Genomic DNA, 16,925 nt, shown 5'->3' on the forward strand with positions numbered 1-16,925 from the left:
TCCAGTTTAAGGCTCAGTGCAGTTTCCAATGTAAGTCACAATGCAGTGTCCAGTATAGGTCTCAATGCAGTGTCCAATGTAAGTCTCAATGCAGTGTATGAATTCTCAATGCAGTATCTGATGTAAGTCTCAATGCAGTGTCTTATGTCAGTCTCTATGCAGTGTCCAGTATAAGTCTTAATGGAGTGTCTGTGGTCTCATTGAAGTGTCCAGTGTAAGTCCCAATGCAGTGTCCACTGTAAGTCTCAATGCAGTATCCAGTGTGTCTCAATGCAGTGTCCATTTGTAAATCTGAATGCAGTGTCAAGTGTAAATCTCATTGTGGTGTGCAATGTAAGTCTCAGTTCAGTGTCCAGTGTAAGTCTCAATGCAGTCTGCGATGTAAATCTCAGTGAACTGTCCAGTGTAAGTCTCAGTGCAATCCAACACAAGTCTCAATGCAGTGTGCGATGTAAAAGTCTGAATGCAGTTTTCGATGTAAGTCTCAATTCAGTGTCCAGTGTAAGTCAATGTAGTATATGAAGCCTCAGTGCAGTGTCCAGAGTAAGTCTCAATGCAGTGTCCAGAGTAAGTCTCAATGTAGTGTCCATTATAAGTCTCAATGCAGTGTCTGGTACAAGTCTCAATGCAGTGTCCTATGTAAGTCTCAATGCAGTGTCTAATTTAAGTCTCAGTGCAGTTTAAAACCGATTGTAGTAATGTCTTCCTTAGATTGGCTAATTCTGAGAGCAAATTGACATCTCGGCTGGGTGCGGAAACTAGCGCATAACAAGCATTCCAATGAACCGTTACACAATCTGCTTTCTTGGTAAGGTGTGAATGTTTACCTGTTGGATGTGTTTATGGGTATAATTTGCTGCAATACACGAATTTGTCCAAATACGTTGGTCACGTGAACAAGTTGGGAAATATACAATTTGTTTACGGTATAACTCCAAAATATTTACATGTACAACACCGTTGTCTCTGCTTTCCTCAAAAACGCCTCTTCCTTCATACTTTGAGCTCACCCCCGTTTTTTTTTTTTTTTAGCTTTAACGGGATAGTAGGCCGACAGCTATTCTGAGCTGACCCGTTTCATACTGGTCTTTGAGCATATACCATGCTCCATAAATTTTTCCGAGGCGCCAGAAAGAATCTCGCGCTGAAGGCTTATGGAAGGGTAGGGATTGAATATCCCTTTTGCGTCAGATAAGTCATATATGATAATATCTGTAATTTCTAAACTAGTCAAATAGATGTTGACAGCAAGTAGAAAAAAATATTAAATGTACTGGGCGGTTGTACGTAGTCCTCAACCTTCTCGGTTTAATGGTCACATGACGCTGCAAAGTTGATGTCTTCATCGTCAGAGGTCTCATCTCCCATGTTATCCGCGAGTAGCTTACTATTCAGACTATTGGCACTTACGGTCGCCATCCCATAACCCAGCCACGGCTCAAATTGGTTTGTTGTTGATATTCGCCCACCTGATGCTGTTACCACCCCACCCGCCTAGACCAACATCAAGAATGCTCCCAGTATTTGCTCTTTGATGAAAAGTAGCCAACTCCGTGCACCACTATTTTCCATGACTGCCCTCCACCTGCCTCTACCCATCCCGAAAAAAGCTCCCGGGATCTTATAAACATGTTGCCGCTCCGTAACTTAGCATAATGTGTTGCGAAGTCTGGTCAAATAAGATTTGTACAACTACTTGGGTGTTGTATTAAAAATTATAACGATTCGCTTTTAGTTTTATTATTCATCCTTCATTTCTGTAGTTCACCTTTTCTAATATTTCACAAACTAGTCCAAAAACCGGAAAATCAAAAACTAAACTATACGGAACATTCTTTATAGAAAAATAATTTTAATTTCTAAATCTGCTTATAACATTACTTGCAAAATTGATTTCAAGTTTCCTGCTAAATACATTGCAGCTGACATTGTAAAAATTATGTGGATTCGGGGCCAATGAATCTACACAGATAGGTAAATTCCCTACCCAGTCAGTGCAAAACAAAGACATTATCATACCTTTATACAAAAATAAGTACCAAGTTGAAATCAAAGTTACTGACAATACAAGATCAAAAGCGATTCCTCATTTTTTGCGTTTTTTGTTGTTGAGATTAACATGTGAGCAATAACATCAGTGTATGGATTTATTGCAACGATGAGATTTATAAATTATACAGAGTGACCAGAAACTTGGCTAATATAAGTTGAAGCTTTTAGGTTGACTGATCAATATAAATTAAAGACCAAAATGACTCTCTTCTAAATACACAGTCACAAAGGACGCCTCTGGTAGAAACCAAGGCATACAGGAGGTCATTTCGTACGTTACAAATATACACCAAACAGTACTATCCCCAGATCCTGCATGAGAATGTGTGATAATATTCAGACAGATTACTTGCAAAAGTAATATTATTAAACCGGCTAGATAATTGATGCACGCAGGCTAGGCGATGAGTGCCTTAACTTTTGGATCAGAACTTGATTCTCAGTAGAGGACGAATTGTAATTAATTTTCGATTTCGAGTTCCGATCGTTACTAGTATATTGTATGTGCCTGCAAATGTCTTGTTTAAACTTGGCACGTACCGCTGAAATTTCTTCGAATATTCACTTCAGATGTTTGGAAAGTTCGATCTGATACACACAGTAGAACACCGAAAAAGTTTTAAAGGCCAACATTTTTGCATCGAGTTTTGGTCGTTTCTTGTTTTCTGTAGGTCGCTGACAAGAGAACATTTGCAGTAGAACTGAATAAGTCGTTCGAGTTATAAAATAGTAGCAATATATGCACAGCTAATATCTCAATAAGGAGTACTTGTCCCAGTCACTCTCAACTACTTTTCATTCGACGGTTGAATATGACCAATAATGGATTAAACTCTTTTAACAGTTTCATTTTTGCCCAAACGCATGCTTAGTTTACAATGAAGGATAAATTGAAGAATTTTTTTTTTTTTAATGTTTTCTTTTTAATAATTAATATCAATAAGAAAGATAAACATCAGATGCAGTTCTGTTGAGACCAGGCGTATTTAACACTTGAGGCCGGACACCATCGCCACTAATCCTCAGTGTCTGTGACTTCCGACATTGCTGCCGCTGTTTATTTGTAGAATAACATGACCCTACTAGGCTTTTTGACAGTCTCCGACTTGACGATAAGCTGACCAGTATGGGGAAGTTGTGACATGCGTTCTTCCTTGCCCGTATGCAAGAAGTCAAAGCAGCCGATGTTCCAAGATAAAAACGAAATCTTAAGCCGTACACACCCGGACTTCTTCGATATGTCGATGCTGTAGAACTGGACACATACCTTTAGTAACTCGATGCCAGGGATTCCGTAACAGAGTGAAGGGGGGTTACTCACTGCCAATAACAAGAAAAGATTACCGTTATTTACCCTATTTTCACGTGGTAAATTACTTAAAATAATCAAATAATGAATTGTCAGTCACATGTTGGCTGTAATTATTTGACATGAGAGGAGTTTATCTACCTACGTCATCAGCATCGATGGTAAAATGTTAGCGTATAACGTCAGTCACGTGATAGCTGTCGGGGACTACTTCAAACATGGTAGGGAACTTATGTACGCACGTGATCAGTATTAATTGGTAAAATGTTAGTGTGACGCAAGGCACGTGAAGGCTGTCGTGAACTACTTGTAGTATGGGAGGATCTTACCTTTGCCAGGCATCAACATCAGTGGCGAAAAATGTTATCGTATAACGTCAGTAATGGGGCCGGCTGTTGTGAATTACATTAAATATGGGAAGATCTTACATTTGCACGGCATCAACATCAGTGACAAAATGATACAGAGTGACGTCGTGACGCGAAGGCTTTGATATTTCATTCCTTACGGCATCGTGGTTCATTCATAACTTTTACCATTACAGATGGTACAATGTATTCATTGGAAATATTCAAACCATTTGTTGCCCCTAACATGAAATGGATAAGGGCGAATTCATGTTCTTCATGATGTAGATCATAACTATTGTGGCGTGTAAGGGGGTTACGTAAACGAAAATTTATAGCAGCTTAGGTAGCGATCCTTCTCCCTTGCCGTTCGTACTCTCTTTTTACTCCGATTAGGGATTGGTATCTGCGCTCGATAAATCTTCTCCAACCTTGGCTCTTGCCTATGCAAAGTAGATACAAAGAACGATTCCCTTCATCGCCTTTAATATTGCCAGAGTAGTGGAAAGCCTTCTGAGGCACTTCACCGCAAAGCAATTTATTACAATAATTCCTTCGCTGTTATCTTCTTGATTTCTTGCTTCGCTCAAGTCATCTTTCTTTGAGGACGATAGGCATCCGTACCGTCCTCATCTTCGGAATTTATTTACACTGGTATCTGGTGACCTAGGACAAATTAGGCAAAATATCTTTCTGGTTGGTCGACCATCCTTGTTTCTCATTGCTAACCCAAGCACATGTTTCCCCACTTGGTAAAATAAGATATATATATATATATATATATATATATATATATATATATATATATATATATATATATATATATATATATATATATATATTAAAGCGAGTGCAATAGGAATTACTTTCGACCTTCCACATCCAAGTAATGGGTACAATTGTGTCTTACGTTTCATCAGAAACGCAGGTCTAACAGTTATACAACTCGCGTTACATTTAAACATTTTAGTACTGACGCTAAATGTAAAAACGTAGACGTTAGACGTAGTAAATCAATGCCGGACTGAGACATGACGCCTAACTGGCTATTGTAAAGCTTCAGGGGAAAACTACTCTCACTACGAGGTGCTAGTAATGAGTCTGGAAATAAGAGCCATGAACAAAGTCGCATTGGTAATTGCCTATATTACATTTCGACAGGAACCTTGTGCAGAGGTAAGAGAGAGAGAGAGAGAGAGAGAGAGAGAACATACCAGAGATTTCTTGGACGTATGTGTTGCTTCCAACCTGGATGGTGACCCGAAAGCCCATATTTGTGCTAAGCCATTCAATGGTTACGCATACTGAAATGATTGGTATTATTATTATTATTATTGCTCTTGTTGCTGTTCGTATTGCTGCCACTGCTGTTTTAGTGTTATTGGCATACGATGATATTTTCTACTTACTTAATCTTAGACGGTAAAGACTGTAGCGCTTATTAGACTGTTTTGATGTGGTTTCTCACCCAATGGCAGGAATCGCCTCTTGGGAAATGTAACTTATCAACATGCGCGTTATTACTGGTTTACTGCAGTATATTTGTTTTCCTGTGGTACGTGCGATGGTTCATTTTCACTAGGACGATAAATCAGCCCGAGTTTCGCAAGTGAGGAATGCATGTAAATTCCCGAGTAATCTGGTTTCGAATTTAATGTTATTAACAGCATGTTTTCATTTTACATATCAAAATAATTCAAAAACATATGAATACTTTCGTAAAACAGTTGTATTTTTCACAAATTAATTTTGACTGTGAAAAATACAACTATTTCAATTATCCTTTATTCACATTCGTCGTTGCCAAATGGGATAAATATAGCATCAAGACCAACTATTTGGAAACATATAAGAATAAAAAAACGAAAATAAATATCAGTTTTTTTGTCATTTACTAGCGTATGTTAATGTGTTAAGGACACGCATTCATTTGTAAGAAGAAGAATCATCCTAAGGTTATACTTGATCAGTTTTCTTTGACATAATTTCTCAATTTCACTAAATATTTTCTCACTTGTCCAGTTCGTGTGTTTTATGTTTACTGGCCCTCGTTAATAAATATATTGCCCCTGTGTTGGCATCCCACTCAACGTTCCTCTGCCCATGATATCAATAGTATAGATAATAAAGTGTTGGCTTATGTGTAAACACTTACAGTTCTTATCAAAAAGGTCTCTAATAAAAACTATGATGTAAGCTTAATCATTTCACTTTAGTTACAGCTTTTGGACTACAACTTGAACAACATTTGATATAACACATCAAATTCACGTGCTCTAAGTTAATGACTGCTAAATTTTCGAGAGGGGATGCGGTTTCTTTTTAACTGAAATATTTTATTTTCTTGTATCTCAAGATGATTTTTTTGTGAAATAATTTCATGGATGTAATATGGTGACGTTTTGCTATAACCCATAACAAGATATTTTTCCAGCTAATGTCACGTCCTTGTCTCAGAACATTAAATTGTTGGCCCCTAATATAACTGCAGTCTGAAGTAGTACGTATTGCAGTATGTTTAGAAATATCGCGATATATTGCGGTACAGAAATTTTAGTCGCACCCAGCTCTGCCAGATATGGCCAAAAGTTTCTTGTTTAGGCTCGAATAAACAGTAACACAGAAAGAGTGAAAACAACAAGCTTTTTTTAAAATTTAACAAATAATTTATTTCCCTGGAAAAATTCTGTAAAAATGAAAAAAAAAATGAAAAAAAACTTACGGTTTAAAGAATCAGATCTAAAAATAATCCAAGAATAATCTAAAAGTAATCCACAAATTAAATTGCAAAAGTCCTAGTAATAAATGTTCTAATAAATTCAAGTTCGAATCCTGATGGAAAATCCAAGATGGATGACGATGACGTATGCTGTAGTCTGTACAATGTTGTCGTTTACAGTTCCTTATAAATAACACTCCTGTGATGGAAATCAGAATAAAATTTGTAAGCAATGTCTTCCCAAAAATTCTATATGAGCACTGCTCAAATATTTCCAGAGGAAAAAAAATCCTTTTGAAATCCAAATGATCTGAAGATAACTAATTCAAAATCTGGCAATAATAAAGAAAACAACTTGATACCAAGAGTAAAAGCCCAAAACTGATAATTCTCTTTCTGCACATCTCTTTTAAAACTAACAAATGCGTAATGGAAAAACGGAATTGCGAAATCGAAAAGGGTGGGGTGGGGGGTCACATGATCATGTTTACACCAAAAATGACCCTGACGAAAACCAATCATTTTCTCTAAGAAATAAAATTTTTAAAAAAGTTGTTTACATCTTAAACCCAAAGCCCCATCATAACCTTGACAACAACCAATCATTTTAAAATAAAAATAGAACTTTGTTTACTAGTTTTGAATCAAGGTCAGCATCCAGGCCAACACCTGGTGTTTATGAAAAGAATGAATCAGGTCAAGCAATTTTCTGGAAAAATATCATCTCTAATGAATAAATTTACATTACAATAGCATGTAAGAAAAATAAAAAAAATGTAAAACTGACAACAAACAATTAAATTAAAATAAATATATATTAAATCAGATATACGTAACACTAAGTACATTACAGAGAAATTCATGTTACTATTTTTTGACCTGGTATCGTCAAAAATTTTAACAGCGGACATCACACTCAAGTAAAAAAAATTAAAAGTCTGCGATCTTTAGCTATTTTAAAACAAAATGGTAGAAGTAAAGACTTTGTGAATTTTTTTCAGCTTTCTCTCGTTCGTTCTTTGTTTCCGATAAAATTATAAAATTATAAGGCTGACTGTAGATTTGTTATCTTGCTATGTTAGATGAAAATCTAGAGATGGAACTTGAATCAGCTCGTGTTCGAATTGTTTGGAGAAAACTTGACTTGGCCTTTTGAAAACCATTATTTTGATGTAAACATGCTTTGGTTTGAACACTGTTTTACAAATAGCTTCATACCAATATTCAGAATCTGGGGACCAAACGCAAGCCACTTAAATCAGCCCATCTTCTACGAAGAAGGAGCAAATTAGATACACAGATATTTACAAACTACACAAACGAGTTGTCAGAAACTAACGGGCAAAATTGTATGTAAATTGTAGGTAATTTCTATTATTTTGAAGAAATTCGTAATTTGTTTTAACATCGCGCCGAATAACTGTTTGTCCAAACTATAAGGATATAGATAATCTATTCCAAATCTCGCGCGCAGTGATAGGTGTAATGTGAAAGCATGAGTTGGCTGTGTAAATAACATAATTCGAAAGTAGTATTACAAACAATAAATAAATATCCTTGGGAAAAACTTTGTTAAATATTACGATATTAGGTTGACACGTGCTGGAATATATGTAATCAGAACAGTCACGAAACCCCCCCCCCCAAAAAAAACCCACCATTGAATTATTGAAAATCATATCATGTGTAAATAAATACAAAGTAAAAATATACGATACAAAGCGTTTAAGTGTACAGATTATGGTCCGATAATTGAGTAAAGTGTATTTAAAAATTGTTTAAAACTTTTTAAAGAAATTAAAAGATTGTAGAGTTTACCTTGAATACTCACTTGGATTCCAAGTATCTTTGTGCTGATTGTCAAGCAGTTTGACCAGCTACTTAACTTTAAAGGGCCATCCACCAACTTAGTCTCGAGGTCGTGGACAATTCCCTCTCCCAGTAATCCTTCCAGGGGGATTTCCCCTCTTAATATGGCCTTAAGGACAGCTGCATCCAAGTCCACATCAGGGTCACCGATCAAACCGTCCTCAGAAAGCGCAATATTGTCTATTTGAATAAGAAATAAAAAAGGCCAAACCATTTTATTGCAAGTAAAACACGTATCTACCGAACAGATGATAATTAATCAAATTGTAATTATGTTAATATTGGGCAACTTCTATCGTGAAGCTTTCACTTCTTCCTAAATTAACTCTCCTGTTGGAATAGGATGATTATGAGCGATATCAACCCCTGATCTTGTCTGTTCATGTGAGAGAATACACAAACTGTAATAACCGTGAGGGTTTTCCATCATCACTTACTGAAAACATCATCACGTTAGGTGGCCAAAATTAATTAAATGTGATAAATCTAAAATAATAAAAAAAAAAAAATAAACAAGAATTAAAAACAACACTCATGTCACAGTGCACAATCCTTTCACCTGGGTTGCAGATTATCTCAAGGTAAGAAAAGGATTGTTGCTGTTGTTGTTGCAGGGTTTAACGCCATTTTTAGCACAATATATTCTATACATGGCGGCCAGTATAACTGGTGGAGGAAGAACCCTTGAAAACGCCGGGAAGAACCACCGATGCACGAGAAGCAGGTAAGAAAAGGAATTAAATATTATGTTTTGCAAGCCGAAAGACTATAATTCAGTACTTAAAATGCAATTAAGTCACCTCATATAAATGTCGTTTACATTTGTAATAATATAATTATGTAATAATAGCTATTGTCAATCGATGTTTCATGAAGAAATTCCTGAAATAGTTTCTCACTCTTTCTCTCCAAGCTAAAGAAATTGTCCGTGCCATAAGGCAATCCCATTGTGAAAATAAAGATTTTATAATTAGCTTAAGCACGAAGCAACATTTGTCAGTTCAGAGCATGAATTGGTTCTCTTATAAGAGAACACGAGATCTATCTTTTTCTGAGTTGTTCATCACATGTAAGCATTATAAATCATGCCCAATTTCTTGATGACACTATTATTTTGTTGCAATATTTTCCGGCAGGTCACCTCTCCTGCAGTTTCTTACCGCGAATGTATAATATATTACCAATACCAGGGAATCATTCAAAACGAGAATACAATTCCAACAGGTATATAATAGATTTTAGATGATATGAGAAAAATATATCCCAAAGTTATTGATCGTTGAATTAAAAGAAAGTCTTTAATATCTGTGAATAGTAAAGATTGAAATAAAAGACCGAAATAATAGAGCTTGGGTCAGTTTTACCTCAGAATAAGACAACAAAAGATGAAAGATCGTACCCTCATCCTCAATTCGGAAACCCGTCTCATCCAGTACAAACCGTCCTGCAGTGACGCCCATCCAGACACCAACCAGCAAGATGAAGATCGAGATTCGTGCCATGACCAAGATTCCGAGAGGGCTAAGGCGGTAAAGTACTATACCATCAATTTGCACGTCTTTATATACCCTCCATTCAGAAGTACATCAAATTAGATCCAGTTTTAACCAAGACACGACACTTAACAACGCTCCGCCTCCTACGGAAGGGATAGAACGCTCCACCAAACCATTCTTATTGTCAATTTAGCGTTTAGAAATTGGTTGAATTGTAATACACGGTACAAATACTAATATATTAAATGTTGAAGTAGATTTGCTGTCAAATAACGAGGCATTGTCGTGGTCTACGTTGCAATCATCCGAATGTAGTGGTGTTTTTACCATTCGGTTCATTAACTTCGTAATCATTTAGATATATAGTCCCTACCAAAAGACTAGACAGCATATTGAAACGGTGTTGTCCTTAAACACATCCCTCCACCCATCCATTTACATCAACGGACATATAAACGTGACTCTGCAGAGAAATCTAGGATACTGCAGATGCGAACAGATGGCGAATTTGTGTGAACGAGAAACACTACTCCAATTCACGTCTGGACTCACCCACCGCGAGTACACCTTTTTCGTGTCAGTTTGCCCGGTAATATCCTCCGCCAATGAAATTAATTTATTATTTTTGTTGCGATTGTTATTATTATTTTTATTATTTTTTCTTTATTACCAACACTGCACCTTTGACAGTTTATCTTGCATTAATTCAGATATATATATATATATATATATATATATATATATATATATATATATATATATATATATATATATATATCACTGGAAGGATTTTCTTTCTAACGCCTTTATAAATTCTCTGTGTTTACATATTTGGGGTCGTGCATGGGTTTTCCTTGGAAGGATTTGTCTTCCTAGATTTTCTTTTGTTTTATTCCAAATTTCTGTATTGACATTTGTGCTGACGTTTACTTGGTTTGGAAGGTTTTATCTTATAATGTTTTAATTTGTTTGTACTAATTCTTTCTATGTATCGTTAATCTGTGCCGCTTTGCCACTATTGTGCTGATGTGCCGTTGAACTGATACATGCATACTTTCCACCCATTCTGTTACAAAGTAAATACTTTATCTTAGTTTCTTTTAGTTGCAATTATCTGAGATATAAAGCTAGAAACACCGCAGTAGATTTTATCCTGGTGCAGCATGATGAGTGTGATACCAGTATTTCATGCGGCATGCATTACTCAGGAACTGAACATTACCTACATAACTACTTACAATTAAATGAAACTTGAATCGATGATACAAAACTGATTTCTTCTCACGAGGAAATTGTGCACAAATCCGGGCACGTGAATAACAATGGGAGATATTACGTGTCCACAATGGAAGTGGTGCTGAATGAAGCTGCTATTGCTGATATATATATATATATATATATATATATATATATATATATATATATATATATATATATTGTTGTTGTAGGGTTTAACGCCATTTTTCAGCACACAATAGGCTATACATGGCGGCCAGTATTAATGCTGGAGGAAGAACCCGGGGAAAACCTGGAAAGAGCCACCGACCCACGAGAAGCTACTGGCAAGCTTTCTCACATACCCACATTGGCTGAATCAGAGACTCGAACCCACGCAGACAGAGGTGAGATGGCAGTGATCCGTAACGGAGAGCGCTTTAGACTACTCGGCCACTCGGGGCCCCTATATATATATATATATATATATATATATATATATATATATATATATATATACACACACACACACACACAAGCCGGTGTTGATAATATAAGCAAATAGTTCAATCGGATGAGTCATGTCTAAATAAATACAAATTAAAACCAGCTTCTCCTATTGGAATGTCCATCGTCAAAAGAGTTAATTTACCCTGAACTGAATCTTTTCACAGCAAACATGATCTCATGTGTCTTGTTGACACCAAACTGGGAGAAGTGGACGTGATTTGTTTTACAGATCATGAGATTAGGGGATTGAACATTAAACACAGTACCAAGCATGCCTTCGGTGGCATAGCTCTGCTTGTAAGAAAATCAAAGGAAATATATAAAACTGTGATGGAACAGTTTTCAATATATATATATATATATATATATATATATATATATATATATATATATATATATATATATATATATATATATATATATATATATATATTGGTTTAAAAGTTCCCAAAGAATTCCTTCAAATGAAATCTTCTTTCATATTGGGAATAGATTATTTACTTCCTGAGGGTTCAGTATACTCATTCATAAAAGCTTGGATGAACTGAGGATGAGCTTCTGGTCAGACTCGATGAAACTCCGCATGTGTTCTTGTTGGGCGATTGGAACAGCTGGGCTTTAGAATTTGATGCTTGTATTCCTTGAATCTTCATCAAATCGCTTCTGATTATTTATATGTCGTACAGAGTCTCAGTTAGACTGATATCACAATGAAAATACGTACATGTGATAAAATAGAGGCCAAATAATTGTGGCAATAGTATAACAATCATGATTCCTTTGGCACAGAGTTGTAAATTTGGAAAAGTACCGTATTGCGTTTCAACCCGGCTAATGGATTCAGCAGAATCAATTCTGAAGAATGTTTCCTTGCAAATATTCTACTATTTCATTCCTGTCAATGGGTCCACGAACGTACAGCGACATTAGCGCGTTAAAACAGTCTGCTCCTATTGTATTTTCTGGGTTGTTTTGGATACATTTCATGGAACGATTTGCTCTTACAACATTGACGTCAGACAGCGTAGCTGGATATTTTGTATCTCTATATTTTGTAACTCCTGGTATATAATTTAAGTTATTTTTTGTAATTTTTATTCATGGTTGTAAATTTTACAGAATATTTTTACTTAGAATTTGCCTATGTGACCTGAGTCTGTTAAGAGCTTAACATTATATAGGATCTATTAGTAGATCTTACGCACGTGTTGAAAATTATTAGCAATAATCTTAGTAATTAGACTTAATGGCGCCTTTGGATTACATTTTCGTTGGATGATGGGTTTTGACTTTCTAGAAGAATTTAGTGACTTCCCATTGGTTGGGCTAGGTGAAATGAATAGGCAGGTCCGAGGAAAAATGAGTTGTATGATCCGTCACATGGGGTATATTATGAAATATAGCAACAGTAGAAGGTGTATATAAGGAAGAAATTAAGCCATCCGATTCATTCCGAGTTTGGAGTCGTTCTCATTTCTCGTGGTTCTGTTGTAAGTCTACAGACATGGTTTATGTTGTACTTAGATAATATTCATACCACATCAGCAGTTCTTACAGCCGATACAACAACCATGATATCCTCTACCATTTAATATGCTTGGATAATATCCAACGAGACCTATTACAGATGTTTGCTTAGTCCACTAAAGTATCCGCGATCTTTTGAAGGAAACAATGAAACTTGGGTCAGTTATGCATTTCATCAATCCGTTTGCATGTACAGTCGCCTTGCTATTCCATTCCCACTCTCGGGAAGATACTGGTTCGAAGCACATCTAAAAAGCTTCGTCCATTTCTTAGAAGTCTTCCAGGAATGTATTCTTTTTGCACCCATCTTGCTTTACAGAAAGCTTGAATTTTGCCTTTCTAATACATATGGGATTCATCTAGGCTTTTGTTCGATTGTGAAACCGTCTACATCATTTTGGGGATGTTTTAAAGTCTCAAGCATGACATGTAGTTCCTTGGCCCCACAACTCTTTCAAATTACTTAATTTAAGTCGAGACTGGAACGATAGTGATAGATGGCCTTTGGAGACTGCTTTGTAACATCCAATGTTTTCCCTCGCATATTTTAGTCGCCATTCATTGTTTGGGATCAACAAAGCTGAATATCAGTTCCTGCGTCTTTCAGATATTGTATTATTTTGGTACAAATGGCTTCTCTTTTGACTTGTTCACAGGCGATAATTTGGTGTAACTGTTCATAAGGTTGTCCATCCTTGGTTTAGCTATAGACGATCTCATGGTTCTCCCCGTTGCTGCTGTCTATACATTCGTCTCATCGAACTTAATATAATGTCCAATAGTTCAAACTGTGCCATCTTCTACAATTCCTTCTTGAATTAATTGCTATCTACAGAGCAAAAACCCATTTTGAGACATTTTGGAAGTGTATTTGGCATTACTTGCACAAGTCAAAATATGTTTTTTACTCAGTATGTCACCGGCATTGACACGAGCTCTTTAAAGTTACATATATTTATACTTCTGTTACGTTTCGTTTCTACTCCAACGGCCATGAGAGCAATGCTTTGTCATTCACAACACACAAGACTTTCTACAATGGATTTCAATATTCTTCGGTTACGAACAACTTTTGTGTCATTGCTGTCAGAAATCATACCATCAATTCGTAATGTTGGGTTTTTATAGGGTTTCTTAAATGCTTCATATCTGACCACAGAGTCAATGTGGTAATTGCAGGAGGAGTGATTTTTCAAGTCTTCAACTTCATCTTTCCAGTTTGAAATGGTTCCGATGAATGCTTCTCTGCTTTTGGATGAGCTGTGTCTGGGATTAACATGCTTGCCTGACAATTCAACTAATAGACCACTGAATTCCATATAAAATGAAAACAATCTCTGTTTAAAAATCTCTTCGTAAAATGTCTTGTTTTGCTCATATCCTTGTGTAAGTGCAGCGGAAACCCAAAACTGATTTATTTTTCTACAGATTTAGGTTGAGCCTGTTTTTATCAGAACCATTTTTCAAGCCATAATTACTGACGTATAAAGATTTAAGGTGTGGTTCAGGATATTTCCAGTTGTGCCATGAAGCCTAAAATGAATGTGACAAAATATTTAAATGTCATGTGTGAGATTGTTCATTCATTTAGTCCCATTTATTCATTGCAGTGAAATTTTTGTTGATAACTTTCTGACATGTGCAAACCCGATCAGAATAGCTGGTGTTTTTTGGGGGGCATAATATTGTTATTCTTAGTTGAGTGCTCTTTCCATCTTGTAAATTCGCTAAACAATTCAAAAGTGATCTGTGATTTACATAAAAAGCAAACGCATTCTCTTTGAACCCTCTGTAGTACAACCGTTACATACAATTAAATCCGAAATTAGCACATGCATTGAAAACAAATGATAGACCTTTATGTCCTACCCGGATGTACGTGAGAAAAGAGGAATCAACATTATGTGTAAGCCAGAATACATGGATCTATGTTCCCCACAGAGGTTTTATGATCTTTATAACTGTGTTAGTATATTGTAAACAGTTTCAATGGCTTGCGTGTGTTTTTTGACTGATGTGTGTATGCTAGCGGGCTCGGGTGGGTGTGTTGGGCTGGAGAGATTTTGCTTGATAAAGGTGTGTCGCTTCACGCGAAAAGAAAAGTGGACGATGCGATCATTCTCTTTCGGAAAATATGAAAATGAAATCTTTAAATTTTCCCTGAAAAATTCACGTACTGAATGTGTAAACTGATGTATTGTACATTAAATTTTATGCATGATCTTTATTGTATCAAAATATATCCTGTTTCATCAATTCTCTCGAGTCCGGATGTAAAGCACTCGGAAAGTGAAAGGAAGATAATGCATGACCCTATTAATAGTCTCTTTTCATGGACCTGTTCTGTGTATGAGTGTGTACTTAATATCTGATTCAACAGTAATTTTATTTTAAATACAATTTTCGAACCCCTTCCCCTCCCTCATGCACAATCAAGCGTCTGTACAAATATAAATCCTGCGTGGGTTCGAGTCTCAGATTCGGCCAATGTGGGTGTGTGAGAAAGCCTGCCAGTAGCTTCTCGTGGGTCAGTGGTTCTTTCCGGGGGTTTTCCCGGGTTCTTCCTCCACCATTAATACTGGCCGCCATGTATATCCTATCGTGTGCTGAAAAATGGTGTTAAACCCCACAACAACAACAAATATAAATCTTTGTTCTGATAAACTTGTAATTCAGAAGCTTCAATCGTTCCCAAGTTATTTTTATTTACTTTAAATATATTTTAATCGACTATATCTTATTTTAACTTTTCAACATACACTGCTCCCAACAATAATTTCTTCTCTCTCTCTCTCTCTCTCTCTCTCTCATATATATATATATATATATATATATATATATATATATATATATATATATATATATATATATATATCAGTCCACTAACAAATCCAGCCAGCCATTCATTTGTCTGTCTGTCTGTCTGTCTGTGGGCTCAGAGATGTAGGCCCCATGCACCCTCCTGCATGTCGTTAGCGGCAAAGTTGACCGTGAGATGCGTCCATAGGTGATGTTCTAAGCGAAGACTGGACTCAAGGGTTTGTGTTTGGTTGAAGATGAATGTCTTCCTGAGAATTTAGGAAATGCTTTTGCCTTTGCTATTTTTGCTATTTACCTCCGCATACATACATACAGACATACAGACAGATATACATATATTTTTAAAAACTTTGCTAATGATAACACTTTATTCTTTTCTCCACTAGACTTGACTGACACACTTAAAAGAACAGGCCAACAGTCTGATTGAATCGTTCACCGCGAACATAATGCAGGTCAACCCTGATTTGTTTCAAGCACTAGCTGTGGGAAAAAGTCATTTAGTGTTAAGTATGTACTTATTAGGAGCAGTGCAGTCATGAACTGTGACGAAATTGTTAAACTGCTGGGAACTGACATTGATTATCAACTGCAATTCGATTGACATATAAATAAATTGTAGGAAACCTTTAAAACAACTGTCTGTCTTGAAATGTATTAATGAGAAGGTAACTAGTGTCATCCAACTGACAAACATATATACATTTATACTTTCGAATTCAACATCTGTGCCATGGTCTGACACTGATTCAGTGACATTAACATTACTGAACTTGAAATAACATAAGAGCGTGCTCTAAGTCTTATGCATGATGATTATTCACGCAGATCATCGTAAACGTTTACTTAAAACAAAAATTCCAATCCTGTAGGTATGCAGGCTTAGGGCTAAGGTTCTTGAGACTTTTAAAATTTAGAATGAGTGTGCTCCCAAATTTGGAAGGAGTTGAAATACAATTCTAGATATTCAAATAAATTAGATGTCGCAAGAATTAAAAGTTCAACACACGGCAAAAACTCATTTAAATATGCAGCTGCCTTACTAGGAAATGGTCTACATA

At 36.1% G+C, this 16,925-nt stretch overlaps 1 protein-coding gene across 1 annotated transcript; it reads right to left on the bottom strand.

The window, feature by feature from the left end:
- Positions 1-2,950: 2,950 nt before the first annotated feature.
- On the bottom strand, positions 2,951-9,854 carry LOC149793075 (uncharacterized). Its single transcript, XM_089966973.1, has 4 exons — positions 9,696-9,854; positions 8,246-8,476; positions 4,923-5,012; positions 2,951-3,372 (listed from the first exon to the last, which is right to left on the bottom strand). The coding sequence occupies exons 1-4, from the start codon at positions 9,796-9,798 to the stop codon at positions 3,110-3,112; spliced, it is 687 nt and encodes a 228-aa protein (XP_089823099.1). The 5' UTR covers positions 9,799-9,854; the 3' UTR covers positions 2,951-3,109.
- Between the last annotated feature and the right edge of the window lie 7,071 nt (positions 9,855-16,925).

This window comes from Sinohyriopsis cumingii, chromosome 8 (assembly GCF_028554795.1).
Source record: "Sinohyriopsis cumingii isolate HCF-2022 chromosome 8, ASM2855479v2, whole genome shotgun sequence".
NCBI classification, from domain to species: Eukaryota; Metazoa; Mollusca; class Bivalvia; order Unionida; family Unionidae; genus Sinohyriopsis; species Sinohyriopsis cumingii.